At 34.5% G+C, this 16,262-nt stretch overlaps 1 protein-coding gene across 6 annotated transcripts in view; it reads right to left on the reverse strand.

The window, feature by feature from the left end:
* EXOC6B (exocyst complex component 6B) overlaps window positions 1-16,262 on the reverse strand; it is a 652,095-nt gene that overhangs the window by 375,990 nt on the left and 259,843 nt on the right. For all 6 annotated transcript variants that reach the window (XM_030828178.1, XM_030828177.1, XM_030828176.1 and 3 more), the window contains exon 8: window positions 3,998-4,066. In XM_030828178.1, the coding sequence (XP_030684038.1) occupies window positions 3,998-4,066 (69 nt within the window). The remainder of the gene's footprint in view (window positions 1-3,997; window positions 4,067-16,262) is intronic.

Consider the following 16,262-nt stretch of genomic DNA (forward strand, 5'->3'; position numbering starts at 1 on the left):
TGTTTTTTTCTTGTAAATTTGTTTAAGTTCTTTGTAGATTCTGGATATTAGCCCTTTGTCAGATGGGTAGATTGCAAAGACTTTCTCCCATTCTGTAGGTTGCCTGTTCACTCTGATGATAGTTTCTTTTGCTGGAGTTCCACACAACTTTCAAGGGACAGAGTGAGTCCCCAGCTTTGTTGCCCAGGCTGGAGTGCAGTAGCATGATCTCGGCTCACTACAACCTCCACATCCCACATTCAAACAATTTTCCTGCCTCAGCCTCCTGAGTAGCTGGGATTACAGGCACCCACCACCACGCCTGGCTAATTTTTGTATTTTTAGTAGAGACAGAGTTTCACCATGTTGCCAGGCTGGTCTCAAACTCTTGACCTCAAGCAATCCACCTGTCTCAGCCTCCCAAACTGCTGGGATTACAGGCATGAGCCACTGCACCCAACCTCAGGCAGTATTCTTTATAGCAGTGTGACAACAGACTAATACAGTTTCCTTGAAGAACTATAGCAGAAGAGAAACATGGCTTTCCCAGTACAATCCTGAAGACAAGGTACAATCAAAGCAATGGCTACTAAAAGATGAAAGTAGTCCAGTCAAAGCAAAAGCAGACCAGTCAAGAGCAAAGGTCGAGGCAACAGATTTTTGAAATGCTAAAGGTATTTTTCTTGTTGACTTTCTGGAAGGCCAAAGAACAATAACATCTGCTTATTATGAGACTTTTAGCCAAAGCTTTAGCAGAGCTATGCCTGGGAAAGCTTCACTATATAGTCCTTCTCCACTACAGCAATGTTTCTGCTCATTCCCCTTATCAAATGAGGGCAATGTTGCAAGAGTTTCAATGGGAAATCATTAGACATTCACTTTATAGTCCTGATTTAGCTTCTTATGACTTCTTTTTGTTTCCTATTTTTAAAAAGCCTTTAAAGGGCAACTATCTTTCTTCAGTTAGTAATGTACAAAAGACTACATTGACATGGTTAAATTTCTAGGACCCTCAGTTCTTTAGAGATGGGCTAAATGGCTGGTATAATTGCTTAACAAAGTGTCTTAAACTTGATGGAGCTTCTGTTGAAAAACAAAGTTTATATTTTTTATTTTTATGTTTTAGTTTCTTTTTTCCATGAACTTCCTAAAGTCCCCTTATATACAATGATGAACCTAAGATGGGTTAAGATGAAAATGTAAATGGTAAAATATTAAACGTAGTATAAAGTAAATACTCAGTGACAGCAGGATAAAGAGGTATTTAAAAAAAACTCAAAAGTATAAACTTATATGGCTAAAATTGATGGATGTGATTACATGGAAACTAAATATTTCTGTTTCATTGAACATAACATAGACATAGTTTAGAGTCTGGTGACAAATTGTGAAAAAAGGACATTTTAAACATTCTAAACTGTCAGTACCTACAATATATGAGGAATTTCTGAAATTTCTCTTTCAGAAAAGTGGGAAAAAAACAAGAAACCCGATAACAAAAATGAACAAAGGTTAAAAATAAGCACTTTATAGAAGAAAAATCTAAAAAGATCCACTAGTCTATAAAGAAAAGCACAATTTTTACCAATAACCAGAGAAACGCAAACTAGATCCATAGCACAACAACATTTGGGTAAATTAAAAGCACATACATATACAAATCACTATATATTTTTCAAGGATATTTATACATCTATGACCACATATTACATATATTAGTGTTACTATTCTTGGAGATGAGAGACAACTGGGCTTGTAAACAATGAATGAATGGAAAAAATATAATGAAACAAAATAAAATACAAGAGGGGGGCCTTTATGAACTGATAATAGAGTGTCACAGTCTAAGATGTATATGATTTCTTATCTATACCTGTGATTGAAAAAGATTGTCAACTTGTTTTAGATGCCTTGATACAATTCAATCTCCATTTGGCTTCAACTTTATATAACATGAATGGTACATGTGCAGCCATAAAAAAGAATGAGATCATGTCTTTTGCAGGAACATGGATGGAGCAGAAGGCTGTTATCCTCAGCAAACTAATGCAGGAACAGAAAAACAAATATCCCATGTTCTCACTTATAAGTGGGGGCTAAATAACGAGAACTTATGAACACAAAGAAGGAAACAATAGACACTAAGGTCTACTTGAGGGTGGAGGGTGGAGGATGGGAGGACAGAGAGGAGCAGAAAAGATAATTTTTGGGTACTGGGCTTAATTCCTGGGTAATGAAATAATCTATACAACAAATCCCCATGACATGAGTTTACCTATGTAACAAACCTTCACATGTATCCCCAAACCTAAAATAAATCTTTTTTAAAAAAAAGAATTGTACATATATCAGACAATATGAATTTTATTTTTGTTAAAAAAGTCTGAAAATACATAGAACATAAATAATGGTGGTCTCTAGGTGTGAAATCGTAGGCAATTATAATTTTATTTTCATGTATTTTGTTTTATTTACTTTTTGTAACTTTAAAATTTCTAAATGAGTATATGTTACTTTAGTAGTAATATATTCAGAGCTTCTTTATAAAACCAAAAAAAAAGAATGTCTTCTGAGAAATTGCTGCTACTGCAATATTAAATTCAATTCTAATGCCTCTCCACTGTTATAGTGATTCTAGTATGGACATTTAAACTAGTGAGACATACTTATATTCAAATGTAAATACAAAAATCACATTATAAGGCTACACATTATTTTTAGTATTCACTATTTTAACCGCCTATTTAAAAAAAAACAATAAGGAATGGTAGATTGAGAGAGAGGAAGTGTAAAGGGAGGGAAGACAGAAGGAGAAAGAGAGAAGAAAAGAGGAAGATGAAGAAGTGGGCAAGAGAGGGAGAGAAGAGGAAACTACCTGATTTTTAATCTAACCAATAAAACTACCACAAAATATTTCAGACCATGAAGTCCATAGGTCAGTATCCAAAATTGACAGGAGTAATGACAAAGTGACACTATGTTAAATATATGAACAAAGAGAGACTGGGCACGGTGGCTCACGCCTGTAATCCCAGCACTTTGGGAGACCCAGACGGTGGATTACCTGAGGTCAGGAGTTCAAGACCAGCCTGACCAACATGGAAAAACCCCATCTCTACTAAAAATACAAAATTAGCTGGGCGTGGCACATGCCTGTAATACCAGCTACTCGAGAGGCCGAGGCAGGAGAATCACTTGAACCCGGGAGATGGAGGTTGTGGTGAGCCGAGATCACACCATTGCACTCCAGCCTAGGCAACAAGAGCAAAACTCTGTCTCAAAAAGAAAAAAAAAAAAAAAAAAAAAAAAAAAAATATATATATATATATATATATATACACACACACACACACAAACACACACAAATAAAAATTGATAAGAGACTGGGCAATAAGACATATTTGAACATATTAAAAACAACCTGATATAAGCATCATTGAAAGTTTCTGCAAAAAAAAATCAGTAATAGGCTTCTCTCACCAATTTGTCTTGGTTGCTAGAGTTTAATTTTTGATTCACTTTTTGTGTATCTATGTGTCTGCATGTGAGTGTACTACCAAAATGGAGAAAGAGATCATTTCTTAGAATACTATTAACATCTATAATATCCCCCACACAGAGAGGTTCCCTTTTCCATATGCTTTATATGACAAAAGGAGTAATTGTCATTAGGAATAAAAAAGTAAACATTTTCACAAATACTATTTTAATGTGTAAAGACAGAATATTGTTATTTAAATAACTACATTATTAAACTAAAAACAGAAATCCGGATGTGTATGACTACTTCTAGTCATAAGCTACTGATTTATTGATGACTAAGAAATGTCACTAGCCATAGCATATTACATAAAAACATGAGATTCAAAATTGTTTTTTATAATTAACAGTCCTTAAACAACAAGAGTTTTCCCATTTTTCACTCTTAATAATAAACAGAAAAACTACCAAAAGTTGAGAAAGCAAAGTTTTGAACTCAATGGACATCTTTATTAGGCAGAGCCACATAAAGACTCACCAGGACAGAATATATATGTAGACATCGATAAACTGGAGAGAAATCCACCAAATCTTGGGCCCCAGGTACCTGCAAATACAAGATTATAACAAAAAAATTCAAACAAAGCTATTAAAAGCAACTACATTAACTGTTACTACTCAAGTGTTTGGTTCTTTTTATAAAGGCCAGTTCTAGCTTGTAAGTGAGAAATACAAAACAAACAAAAAAATAGGTTTCCAAAGACCTAGTTCTTATGTTTTAGCCATAGAATTAATAAACCATGAAGATATACACCAAGGCTGGCACAAAGCCCACAAGAATGGGTAGCAAAGAGAAACAGGTGGCACCAATCCTGCATTTGCCTTTAGAGATACATCTTTGGCCATGGGACTGTAAAGGGAAAATAAGAACAATGTGAGAATGCACCTTTCATGACAACTTTGTTTTCTAAAAGACATGATAGTGTACATAAAAAACTAAGTTTTAGTAGTCAAAAACAAAACTTGCCACACAATATGAATCACGGCCTGCCAGCCAGCTTCTGAAGAACACAAGAATTCGTCAATACTTAAGTCAACATGCAATCAAAATACAGAAATATGCTATGAAAAGAGGGGAGATTATGTGAAAAATAAGACAAAGAATGGAAAAGTCAAACCAAGAAGTAATACCAACGGATGTTAATGTGAATAGTGTATCTTAATTAAACCTAGACATCAAAAGAGAAAGTAAAAGAAAAAAAATCAGGTAAGAACTGGAGTCTAGTTTCAATGCTAAAATTGATTTGCTATGTGATCTGACAAGAGTAATTCACAATTTGGCCTCGACTTCCTCAGTTGAAAAAAAAAATCAGCTGATTTATAGGGATTTAATAATAAAAGGAAATATTGAAACTAAATGTTGAACAAAACAAAACAAAAAGAAAATGAAAAAATTACATAAAGAAATATTCAAAATAAAGACCTACCAGTTTTTACTGTAACACTGGTAACTATATAATTCATCGGAATATAAGCAGCAGTCACATCTAAATTGGGTAGGGCTGATTCATAATTACAAGGTCATTTTCCCTTATTTCATAAAGTAAACCTCATTTCTTCTTTTGGGGCATAGCTTCTTTACCAAGATACTTTTCTTAATGAAATCTACTAATTCTAAAATTCAACAGCACAACACCTATATTCTTTTCCCTTCGGAACCATCACACGTTTATATTTATGGGTTCAAACTTATTGACTATTCTGTTCATCTGCTTCGCACCCATGAGAGCCAAGATTAAATCTCTATATTTAAGTTCCTTGATAGCACTACATACTCTGTAAGCACACAACAAACTTTTAAGTGAATCTAAAAACTGATAGTAAGATGGTCAACATCCTATACCATGGCCCAAGAATAACTTTACTTAAAAAAAAAAAAAAAACTTTAAGAAGAGGTAATGAGCATTGCAAATTACTGAAAAAAACATATGGACAGATGTGCAGCATCCAATTTAAAAAGAATAGGATTAAATAGCATATAAAAATTGTACGAGTGCAAATGGACACTCATTTTCATCTTAATAACACAAAGAGTCCACAGGTGATCATTTTAGGCACTCTTATTTGAAATGATCACAACACTAAAACATCTTTACAGTCTCCTCTTTTGGACTGCAAAGTAGAGACCCAAAGGAAATTTATTTTATCTTGACAGAAAACCAGAGCCTATTTTATCTTGCCAAAATATGAGGAAAATTTCTTTTATCTTGCCAGAAAACCAGAGCCTACAGCTAAGCAAAACACATTCCCAAAAGAAGAAAAATTTTAAAACATCAAACATGATATTCACAATAGTATTTAAACTATATAAAAACTACACATGCATATGAAAAAGAAAAAAAATATTTAAAAGTTTGATCTGTATAGGAAATGATACGTTTTTCTTTTACTTAGAATTAATGATTTTTAAATTCTTTGTTACATATTTACAAAAAGTTTGAAGAATTTTTCTTACATAATTTTGAGTAGCAAATTCAATCATAATTTTGTTTATATGTTCTTCATGTAGCTTATTTTGTTTAACTTCATCTCAGAACCATAGTTTCACTCAAAAGGAAACTGCTTGTAGCCATTCCTCAGACAAGGCCTTAGCCCTTTTATATGTCAGACCCATCCTTGTAGAATGAACATCTAAATTAAGGGAGAATTTCCCTAGAAATCTGTGATAAATAAGCTAACACAGCCCCATAACAAAGACATTTTGTTACTAATGGGCTAAGACTGGTTTATCTGGGCATACTATTAAAAAAAATGGATATATTTAGAAAGTAGACAAACGCCATTTTTTGTCATCTCCAACGAATATTTACAACCAAATCTATTCTCTCTGAGGCTGTTGTGACATCATTCTATCAGCTTCAAACTGGCTAAAGTGCTCTCACTTTTAAGTATTGTCTCATTTCTTAGCCACTGGAACCACCATCCAGTTAAGTGTTCCTAAGCACAAGACTGCCTGCTTTGAAAGCAGTACACAGAAATCTAGAGAAAAAGAGAAGGGAGTAAAATGGGGCTTCCGTTCACAACCTTTACCTCTACTCCCAAAATAGCCTAATATTTAGAAATCATTTTTCCTCTATGCTCCCCTCTGTGAAGAACACTAGGAATGAACACTGTGAGGAACCAAGAAGAGTGCTGTGAGGATAAAGGTATGTAAACTATGCACTGACTCATGTTGCTTAGCGCGAGATGTGTTTTCTCTGCTGCCACTAATGAAAAAGAATCACAACTACAGAAAGGCAAAAGGAGAAGAGCAACATACATTGGATGTGAAGGAATGCTACAGATTTGGAATACTAAGAAGTGAACTTTCAAAAATCTAAATAAAAAGGGGTGGGGAAGAGTATCAGAAGAAAATGCAGTATTTTTTCCCGACTCACAGAAATGGGTCTGTTTTAAGGTCCACATCTTGATCTCCATTTCAAATGCTAATTCTCTGTCAAAGCTATATTCTTACTTCTTCCTTTTCTTTGACCCTGTCTCCCCTCAAGTTGCAAAGAATGATTCAAGCAGGTTTAGGTTTCAGCTGGGGCAGAGGGAGGGGTCCAAGGACACTTTCCTAAGCTAACAATAACTTTCTAGTGGTTTCTGTCTCCTAACAAAAGCCATGACTCCTTCTTTATCAGCTTCATCTAATTTTTCCTTTCCAAAGAAAATAACACAGCCCTTGCATTTTACACATGTCCAAATTTGACAAATCATTATCGACTGCAACTATAACTGATAAGAGATAACTTTGTGGTAGGACGTTGTCATTTCCTCTCATAAGGGCTTTCTTTCTGAGATACAGAAACATGATTAGAATAGTTAAACATTTCCTCTGCCTGGCAGTCAGGAACTCAAGACTTTAAGATACTAGAGTCTGTATTTTTCTAGAAGTTCAAATAGATCTATGAAGATACAAATAGTAGCCACAAATAGTATATTCAAGATTATCCTGCTTTTTTAACTAGTTGTTTTCCTTAAGAATTCACGTGAAATAATTTCATCACCAAGGACAGCAGCTGCCTAATTCCCTAATAGTTTCTGAATGGAGAGCATTAGTGCCTTTTGCCAGTTCAAACCTTTTTCCAGAGGATCAAATAGTAGGTAAGATTTTACATTCTATAACTAAGATATCTGTGCGTCAGAGCATATTATAATATTACATAAACTAAGAGAACTAGGATATATTTTTTAATAATGGATAAATAACAAGCTAGTAAAAGAATTTGAGGATGCCTGAACTTCAGTATCCAGAGGTAGATATAATGGAAGCAACTATTACATTCTTCTATAAATACACATTCACAATTAGAGATCATTGACAGATTAGGCACATGAATTAGTATCTAATGGATCCTATTGGCATCCACGTTTGGTATCCACTAGATACCAATACATATGGCTAATCTGTTCGTTTCAATACAATGATTCTTACATTTTTATAATACCAATTAACAGCTTCAATCAAAGCAATAGTTCCTAGTTTTTGTTTGTGGAATATATTTGTTGTTAAATAGCATTTATATTCTATAAATATGGCACCTAACACATGAGACCAATGTATAGATGACAAAAAAGAGTCTGAAAATAGAGGATGTTACAAAATAAATGTAAATTTTTAAATGGGATTAATCAAAGGCCCCCTGAAAAATCAAAGGCCCCCTGAAAAAATATTATGAGCCCCCACAGATAATATTTACTACAGAAGATACACAGATTTAGCATAGACATGGGAATATTAGATGATGAGGATGAAAAGAAACATCAACATTTCTGATTACAAAAATTTTTACAAAACGCCAGGATGTGACTTTTAGGATATCTTTTTCTTCTTCTCTAGTATATCTTAGTTCAGGTAAAAGAAAGTCTCTAAGAACGGAAAAGTAAATGGTTCAGTTCCTCTCATAGCACATAAGGAAAATGCCTTTACATATTAAAAAAAGGGTATTTTGATTTTTAAAATGCATGATGCCATTCAAGTTTTAACAGATATATTCATTTAATATTTTTCTAACCCTTCCCCCAAAAGGACTGAGTTCATAAATATTTTCTACTATTTTAAAAGACTCACTAGTGAAGGAAGGCAGGAAAGAAAAATTATCTGCAGGTAAAAATATGATAACTCTATCAGCTTTACTGCTGGGTAAGCCTACCCTTAGAAAAAGGGAATACACTATAAGAAAAGATTGCTTGCCTCCCTCTGCTCAAGAAGAGGAGCGATATACTATGAGAGATTTACCTCTCCTGCTGATAAAGACAGCACATTAAAACAGAAATGCATTAGTACGCTCCAGCCCTATTGTTCCCACAGCTGCACCAGAAGATACACAAATACACAGACGCACACACTCTCTCCCTCATACACCTACATTTATTTTTCTCTTAACAAGGCTTTCAAAGTAGATGGATTATCCAAAAAGAGTTTGACAGAGATTTGTAAGGAATTTAGATATCTTTCTCACTAATTATTTGAGTACAAAATAGTTTCTCCATATTGGTAAATGAATGCAGGGACTTGGTGCCCATTTCTGAGCATTACTTAGATCTCAAGTCATCAAAATGTACCAGGCATTTTTCTGCAAAGAGAAGACAACAAATGATTAGCTGAAGGAGCACTGACTTTGCATTCAGAGGATCAATTTTGACAGCCCATATTATGTCTATAAGCCAGGAAATGTCTGGCAAACATTTTTCACCAGTATGCATTTCAGAACTATGTTGCTTCCCAAAATTCAGAGAAAAGAAGGGTAGAATTCATTTGGATATGAGCTTTTATGCAGCTAGACTAAACACCACAGAAACACCAACAAACTGGAAGGCCTATAATTTTAAGTGACTAGAATTAGCAAAAGCATAAAGAATTTTCTAAACCTTTGAGCATATGAGAATACTGTGGCCAGAACCCTATCCTAAAAAAGTACAAAATTATGCCAAGGAGCCTCTCACAAATTATTAGGATTCTTTCTGAGAAATCCCTAAGCAGATTACCACTTATTAATTACTCAAGTGTTTGCATAAGCAGAACAAAATCAGGAAAAGCCACCATTTCTCCTTACTGAGGCACTGCAAAAAACCTGTGACCAAAGTCAAAGGACAGTCCCTCAAGAATTCTCTGCTTAAAGCTGAACAATGAGGGCCAGGCATGGTGGCTTACACCTGTGATCCCAGCACTTTGGGAGGCCGAAGCAGGTGGATTGCTTGAACCCAGGAGTTCGTGACCAGCCTGTGCAACATGACGAAACACATCTCTACAAAAAACTGCAAAACTTAGCCAGGTGTGATGGCACATGCCTGTACTCCCAGCTACTCAGGAGGCTGAAGTGGGAGGATAGCTTGAGCCTGGGATGTCGAGGCTGCAGTGAGCTGAGATCATGCCACTGTACTCTAGCCTGAGTGACAGAGTGAGACCCTGTCTCAAAAAAAAAAAAAAAAAAAGCTGAACACCAGTGAAACAAAAATTCAATTGGTCTTTATTTAACAAGGGTCCACTATATGCTATGAAACTCTAAACCTTTAGGCAAAAGAGGCAATTTTGCACTACTTGGTATTAAACATAAAAGGTCTGAGAGGATAAAAAACTAAGATGAGGAAAAGAAGGTTAAAAATGCTACAATATTATAGGTAAAGAACGAATATCCCTAATATAGAGAACTAATAATGAAGAAAAAAACCAAAATCATTCAAAAAACAGGCAAAAGACATAAGCAGTTTATAAAAAAGATATACAAATAGCCCTGAACCTTATTAAGATACTCAACTTTATCCACAGTAATAGGAATGAAAATTAAAACTACAAAGAGATATGTTTCTTATCTATGAGAATGGCAGAAATTCAAAAGCTTAAAATAATTACTCTCTTAAAGAAGCTATAAGAAAATAGGCAACTCATGCATTGCTGGGGTGGGTGGTGGGGTATAGAAAATAGTACAACCCCTATGGAGGAGAATTTGACGTTATCTAACAAAATTACACATGCATTTACCCCTTGACTCAACAATCCTGCTTCTGGGAAACTACCCTGAGGATACAGCTCCAACCACGTGGAAAAAACAGTTCTCAGGTTTTTTTTTTGGTTGTTTTTTTTTTTAAGTTTTGAAATGTTTTGCATATGGTAAAATTCACTCTTTCTAGTAAACAATTCTGTAAGTTCTGACAAATGCATATAGACCTGTAATTATCATCATAATCAAGATAAGAAGAAACAGTTCCAGCACTCCCCAAAATTCCCTATGCCCCTTTGTAGTCAAATTGTTTCCTGATGCCTAGCCCTTGGCAAACACTGATCATTTTCTATCTCTAGAGTTTTGATTTTTTAGGATTGTCATATTGATAGACTCATATAGTATGTAGCCTTTTGAACCTGGCTTCTTCCATTGAACATAATGCATTTGAGATTCATCTGTGTTGTTTCATGCATCTGCAGTTTATTCCTTTTTATTTCAGAGTGGTACTTCAATTATGGATATACCACAGTTCATTTATCCCTTCATGCATTGAAGGACATTTGGGGTGTTTCTAGTTTTGGTAGTATATGCACAAAGCTGCTATAAATATTAAGCTTCAGGCTTCTGAGTGAATATGCTGGTTCAATACCCAGGAGTGGGATTGCTAGGTCATATAAAAGACCACTCCTATCTGTATGTTCAACATTATAATAAACTGCTAAACTGTTTTCCAAAGCGACTCTATCATTTCACATTTTCACAGCAATATATGAGTTCCATTTGCTCTATATCCTTGACAGTACATGGTAATGTCAGTATTTTTTTTATTTTAGGTATTCTAATAGCTGTACAGTTAAAACACTACTTTTTAATAAGAAAACATTGGAAATCATTTAGTGTCCATGTATAGATTGGCTGAATAAACTATGGTACATCCAAACAATGGAGTACTATTTAGCAATAAAAATAGAATGAGAAAGATTTCTATGAACTGATATGGAATAATTTTCAAAATATACTTCAAATGAAAAAAACAAAGTACAAAAATATATATGTATTATGCTATTAATAATTATGTTGCTTAAGGTATAATGAAGGGTATACACACAAAAACTAACAACACTCATTACTTACAAAAGGTGGGTAGGAGCAGTGTGGAAAGGATAAGGATGAGAATGGGATTTCACTGAATATATCTTCTTATATAGTTTTGCCTTTGAACCATGTTCATATTTTAAATAGTCAAAAAGTTAAATAAATAAGGATAGTTGAACCCTAAAAAATAATACAAAAAGAAACAAATGAACCTAATTATATATCAATTTGGTAACAATCAAACAGAAGAAAAAAAATTAGCCAAAAGTGTTTGAACATAGTACTCTGAACTATACAGACTTAGTGGGATACACTGTAGGATCAAAAGAACTGTGAAGAAATCTTGAACTTAATAACTTTACTGCTTTTAGTGACATTTGCATAATAATTCTGCAACTATTTTCTGGGTATTGTATAATTATCCAAAAGATTAAATATGCTGATACTCTGGAAACCGGAATATTTGCAAATACAAATACAGAATGACAGAAAAGACTTATTACATTAGATTGGAATTAGAAGTATTAGCTTTAACTCATGATTTATTTTTTTTAAGTCTACGCATTAATGTAGCAGGTATATTTCTTAGCTCCGTCCACAAAAGGGATATACCTAATGCCCATGTTAGTTTCTAAATATCATTCTCCAGTAAAAGAAATTAGAACTCTCTGAAGAAACGGCTGATGCCAGGGCTGGGACAGAGCCTGGGGTTTCTTGTGGAAAAGAAGAGAAATTAAAGAAAGGAGCAGAGCTCAAAAACTGGATAGATAATTTGGAACAAGTGGAAAATGAAAATGAAAGACAAGATGGAATATAACTCATTGTATATAAAATGATTATCCATCTGCCCATACTAACACTACAAAAAATAAGGGGAGAAAAGGAAAGTTTTTTATAGAAGAATGTTGACTCATAAATGTGAAAGAAATGAAAAAAACAGAAAATCACAACATCTTATAACAACCATAGTAACATATGATTCCAGAAAGTGGCATCAGTGAGTTCTAAAATCAGTGGGTGACAAGCTGTTAGGGAACAGGATAGTCACATGGTCTAATGTATTACTAATTACAAAAGGGGACGGGTACCTTTATGGTGAAGAAACCTAGTGAACACCATCTTAACCAATGTATGCCTCCAGATGTGATGCAGTGAAAAGAACTTAATATTACCTTTGTAATATTCCTGCCAAAAATGATTAACCTGACTCTAGTCATGAGGATATAACGAGATGTACCTAAACAGATGGATATTAAGGGAGACTAAACAGACGTAAAAATTAATGTGTAAAATTTGTCTGGATGTGGCTGCAAGGAAAAAAATGAAGGAAAAAATCTGCTAGAAAGAACATTATTGGAACAACTGGAGATAGTTGTATAAAGGTTGTATATTAAGTGGCAGTGTCACCATCAATGTGAAATTTCCTGATGTAATCACTGTATTGTACTTATGTAGAAGAATGTCATTATCAGGAAACACAGATTACAGTATTTGGAGTTCCAAATATTATGATGATGCATGCCACTTTCTTCCAAATGGCTCAGTTTTGGGAGAGAAAAGAAACATACACACACACACACACACACACACACACGCACACCTATTCTTTCAAAATCAAATTTTTCAGAGAGACAGAGGAAGTGTTAAGTTTTAATAAGTGGACTATTTAAGTGAAGCGAATATGGATACCATATGTGTAACTTTTCTGAAGATGTAAACTTCTTCAAAAGTAAAAGAAAATTTTTAAAAGACACTATTACAGAAGAGGTAAAATTGAGGGGTCCTTCAGATAAAAGTAGAATAAGGCATTCTTAGCAAGAAGAAGGGGGTAAAGGATTATATTCCACAGTTGCAGTTACTAGCAACTTAGTGCAAGGTGAAGTTTTTTGAATAATCAATGAGAATATAAAAGAGAAATTCTACCACAGTAACCAAAACAGCATGGTACTGGTACCACAACAGAGACATAGATCAATGGAACAGAACAGAGCCCTCAGAAATAATGCCGCATAGCTACAACTATCTGATCTTTGACAAACCTGACAAAAACAAGCAATGGGGAAAGGATTCCCGTTTAATAAATGGTGCTGGGAAAACTGGCTAGCCATATGTAGAAAGCTGAAATTGGATCCCTTCCTTACACCTTATACAAAAATTAATTCAAGATGGATTAAAGACTTACATGTTAGACCTAAAACCATAAAAACCCTAGAAGAAAACCTAGGCAATACCATTCAGGACATAGGCGTGGGCAAGGACTTCATGTCTAAAACACCAAAAGCAATGGCAACAAAAGCCAAAATTGACAAATGGGATCTCATTAAACTAAAGAGCTTCTGCACAGCAAAAGAAACTACCATCAGGGTGAACAGGCAACCTACAGAATGGGAGAAAATTTTTGCAACCTACTCATCTGACAAAGGGCTAATATCCAGAATCTACAATGAACTCAAACAAATTTACAAGAAAAAAACAAACAACCCCATCAAAAAGTGGGCAAAGGACATGAACAGACACTTCTCAAAAGAAGACATTTATGCAGCCAAAAAACACATGCAAAAATGCTCATCATCACTGGCCATCAGAGAAATGCAAATCAAAACCACAATGAGATACCATCTCACACCAGTTAGAACGGCCATCATTAAAAAGTCAGGAAACAACAGGTGCTGGAGAGGATGTGGAGAAATAGGAACACTTTTACATTGTTGGTGGGACTGTAAACTAGTTCAACCATTGTGGAAGTCAGTGTGGCGATTCCTCAGGGATCTCGAACTAGAAATACCATTTGACCCAGCCATCCCATTACTGGGTATATACCCAAAGGAATATAAATCATGCTGCTATAAAGACACATGCACACGTTATGTTTATTGCAGCACTATTCACAATAGCAAAGACTTGGAACCAACCCAAATGTCCAACAACGATAGACTGGATTAAGAAAATGTGGCACATATACACCATGGAATACTATGCAGCCATAAAAAATGATGAGTTCGTGTCCTTTGTAGGGACATGGATGAAACTGGAAAACATCATTCTCAGTAAACTATCGCAAGGACAAAAAACCAAACACCGCATGTTCTCACTCATAGGTGGGAATTGAACAATGAGAACTCATGGACACAGGAAGGGGAACATCACACTCCGGGGACTGTTGTGGGTTGGGGGGAGCGGGGAGGGACAGCATTAGGAGATATACCTAATGCTAAATGACGAGTTAATGGGTGCAGCAAACCAACATGGCACATGGATACATATGTAACAAACCTGCACATTGTGCACATGTACCCTAAAACCTAAAGTATAATAATAAAAAAAATAAATAAATTTAAAAAGAGAAATTCTACAAGACCTGAAAAGAGAGGTAGAAGTTTATAATTGAGATAAATGATTTCAAAATAACAGGGCATTTACACTATCACCACAAAAAAAAAAAAAAAAAAAAGAAAAAAACCTTGAGTTGATGTGAGTCATAATACATCTTTACCAATGGATAGACCTAAAAGATCAAAGACTGGGAATAAGAAAACCAAAACAGAATGTCTAAAACATGCCATAATGTTTCCATTCAACCTTCTAAATTGTCCTTTTGGTATTTCATTATATATATGGGCACCTACTTTTCTTTTGACTGCATATGTCCTTAATAGGCCAGCTTTCATTAAGAAGTTTAAAATTCAAAGCCTATAGGTATCAATGGGTATTGGGATTAAGTGATGGATGCTGGCAATTTTAAATCATACTCTCTTAATAGACACTTTGTATATGAAATATCAAGGACTATTATTTATTTTTACAAAGCACAACATTTTTATTTCACATCAGTGTGGCCCTGTCAGTCTGTTTTTTATTTTGCCATTTTTTGGATAGATACCTAATATAAGCAGTATTATATTTTTGTCATCACATTTAAACCATATCCCTGATGGCAACACTGCTACTCAAGGCCAGTCTATTACTACCATGCTTAGAAAAAAACTAAATTAGAAATCTAGATTTTTATGTGAATCTAATTGACTTGTAGAAGTTGGCGACTAATTTAAAAATTTTTAAGCATTGTGTAGGCCAACAACCAGTATGCAAGCTGTTTCTGGCCCGTAGGTTGCCAATCTGCAACCTCTGGTTTAAACTCTAAACTTCTAAAGGCAGCCTTTATTTAAGTTTAAGTTTAAACTCTAAACTTCTAAAGTAGCCTTTAACTCAGCAAGGAATGATCCTCATTTTCTGTTACCTTCCTGTCAATAGAAAGTTTTACAATCAATATTTTGAAATTTGGGTCAAATATCACAACCACTATTTTTTACAAGCAATTTGACATAATTATTGTCACTATTTCATAGGTGAGAAAAGGGATGCTGAGAGAAATTACATAATTTGTCCCAATACCACAAAGAAAAAAGCTTGTACATTCTAAAATAAATCTTTTGTGTATACTTTCCAAACACCCTGTGTTATGACTAAATTGTGTTATGACTATAATTGTGCTCCCCCGCAAATTCCTATGTCAAAGTCCTTAGTCCCAATGTGACTGTATTTGGAGACTGGGCCTTTAAAGAGGCAATTAAAATTAAATGAGATTATAAGAATGGGGTTCTAATTCAATAGGACTGGTATCCTTATAAAAAGAGGAAGACACACATTATAAAAAGAGGATGTAAGCAAAGAAAAAAACTGTATGAGGATGCGGCTAGAAGGCAGCTATCTGCAAGCCAAAGA

This window comes from Nomascus leucogenys, chromosome 14 (genome assembly GCF_006542625.1).
Source record: "Nomascus leucogenys isolate Asia chromosome 14, Asia_NLE_v1, whole genome shotgun sequence".
Lineage (NCBI taxonomy): Eukaryota > Metazoa > Chordata > Mammalia > Primates > Hylobatidae > Nomascus > Nomascus leucogenys.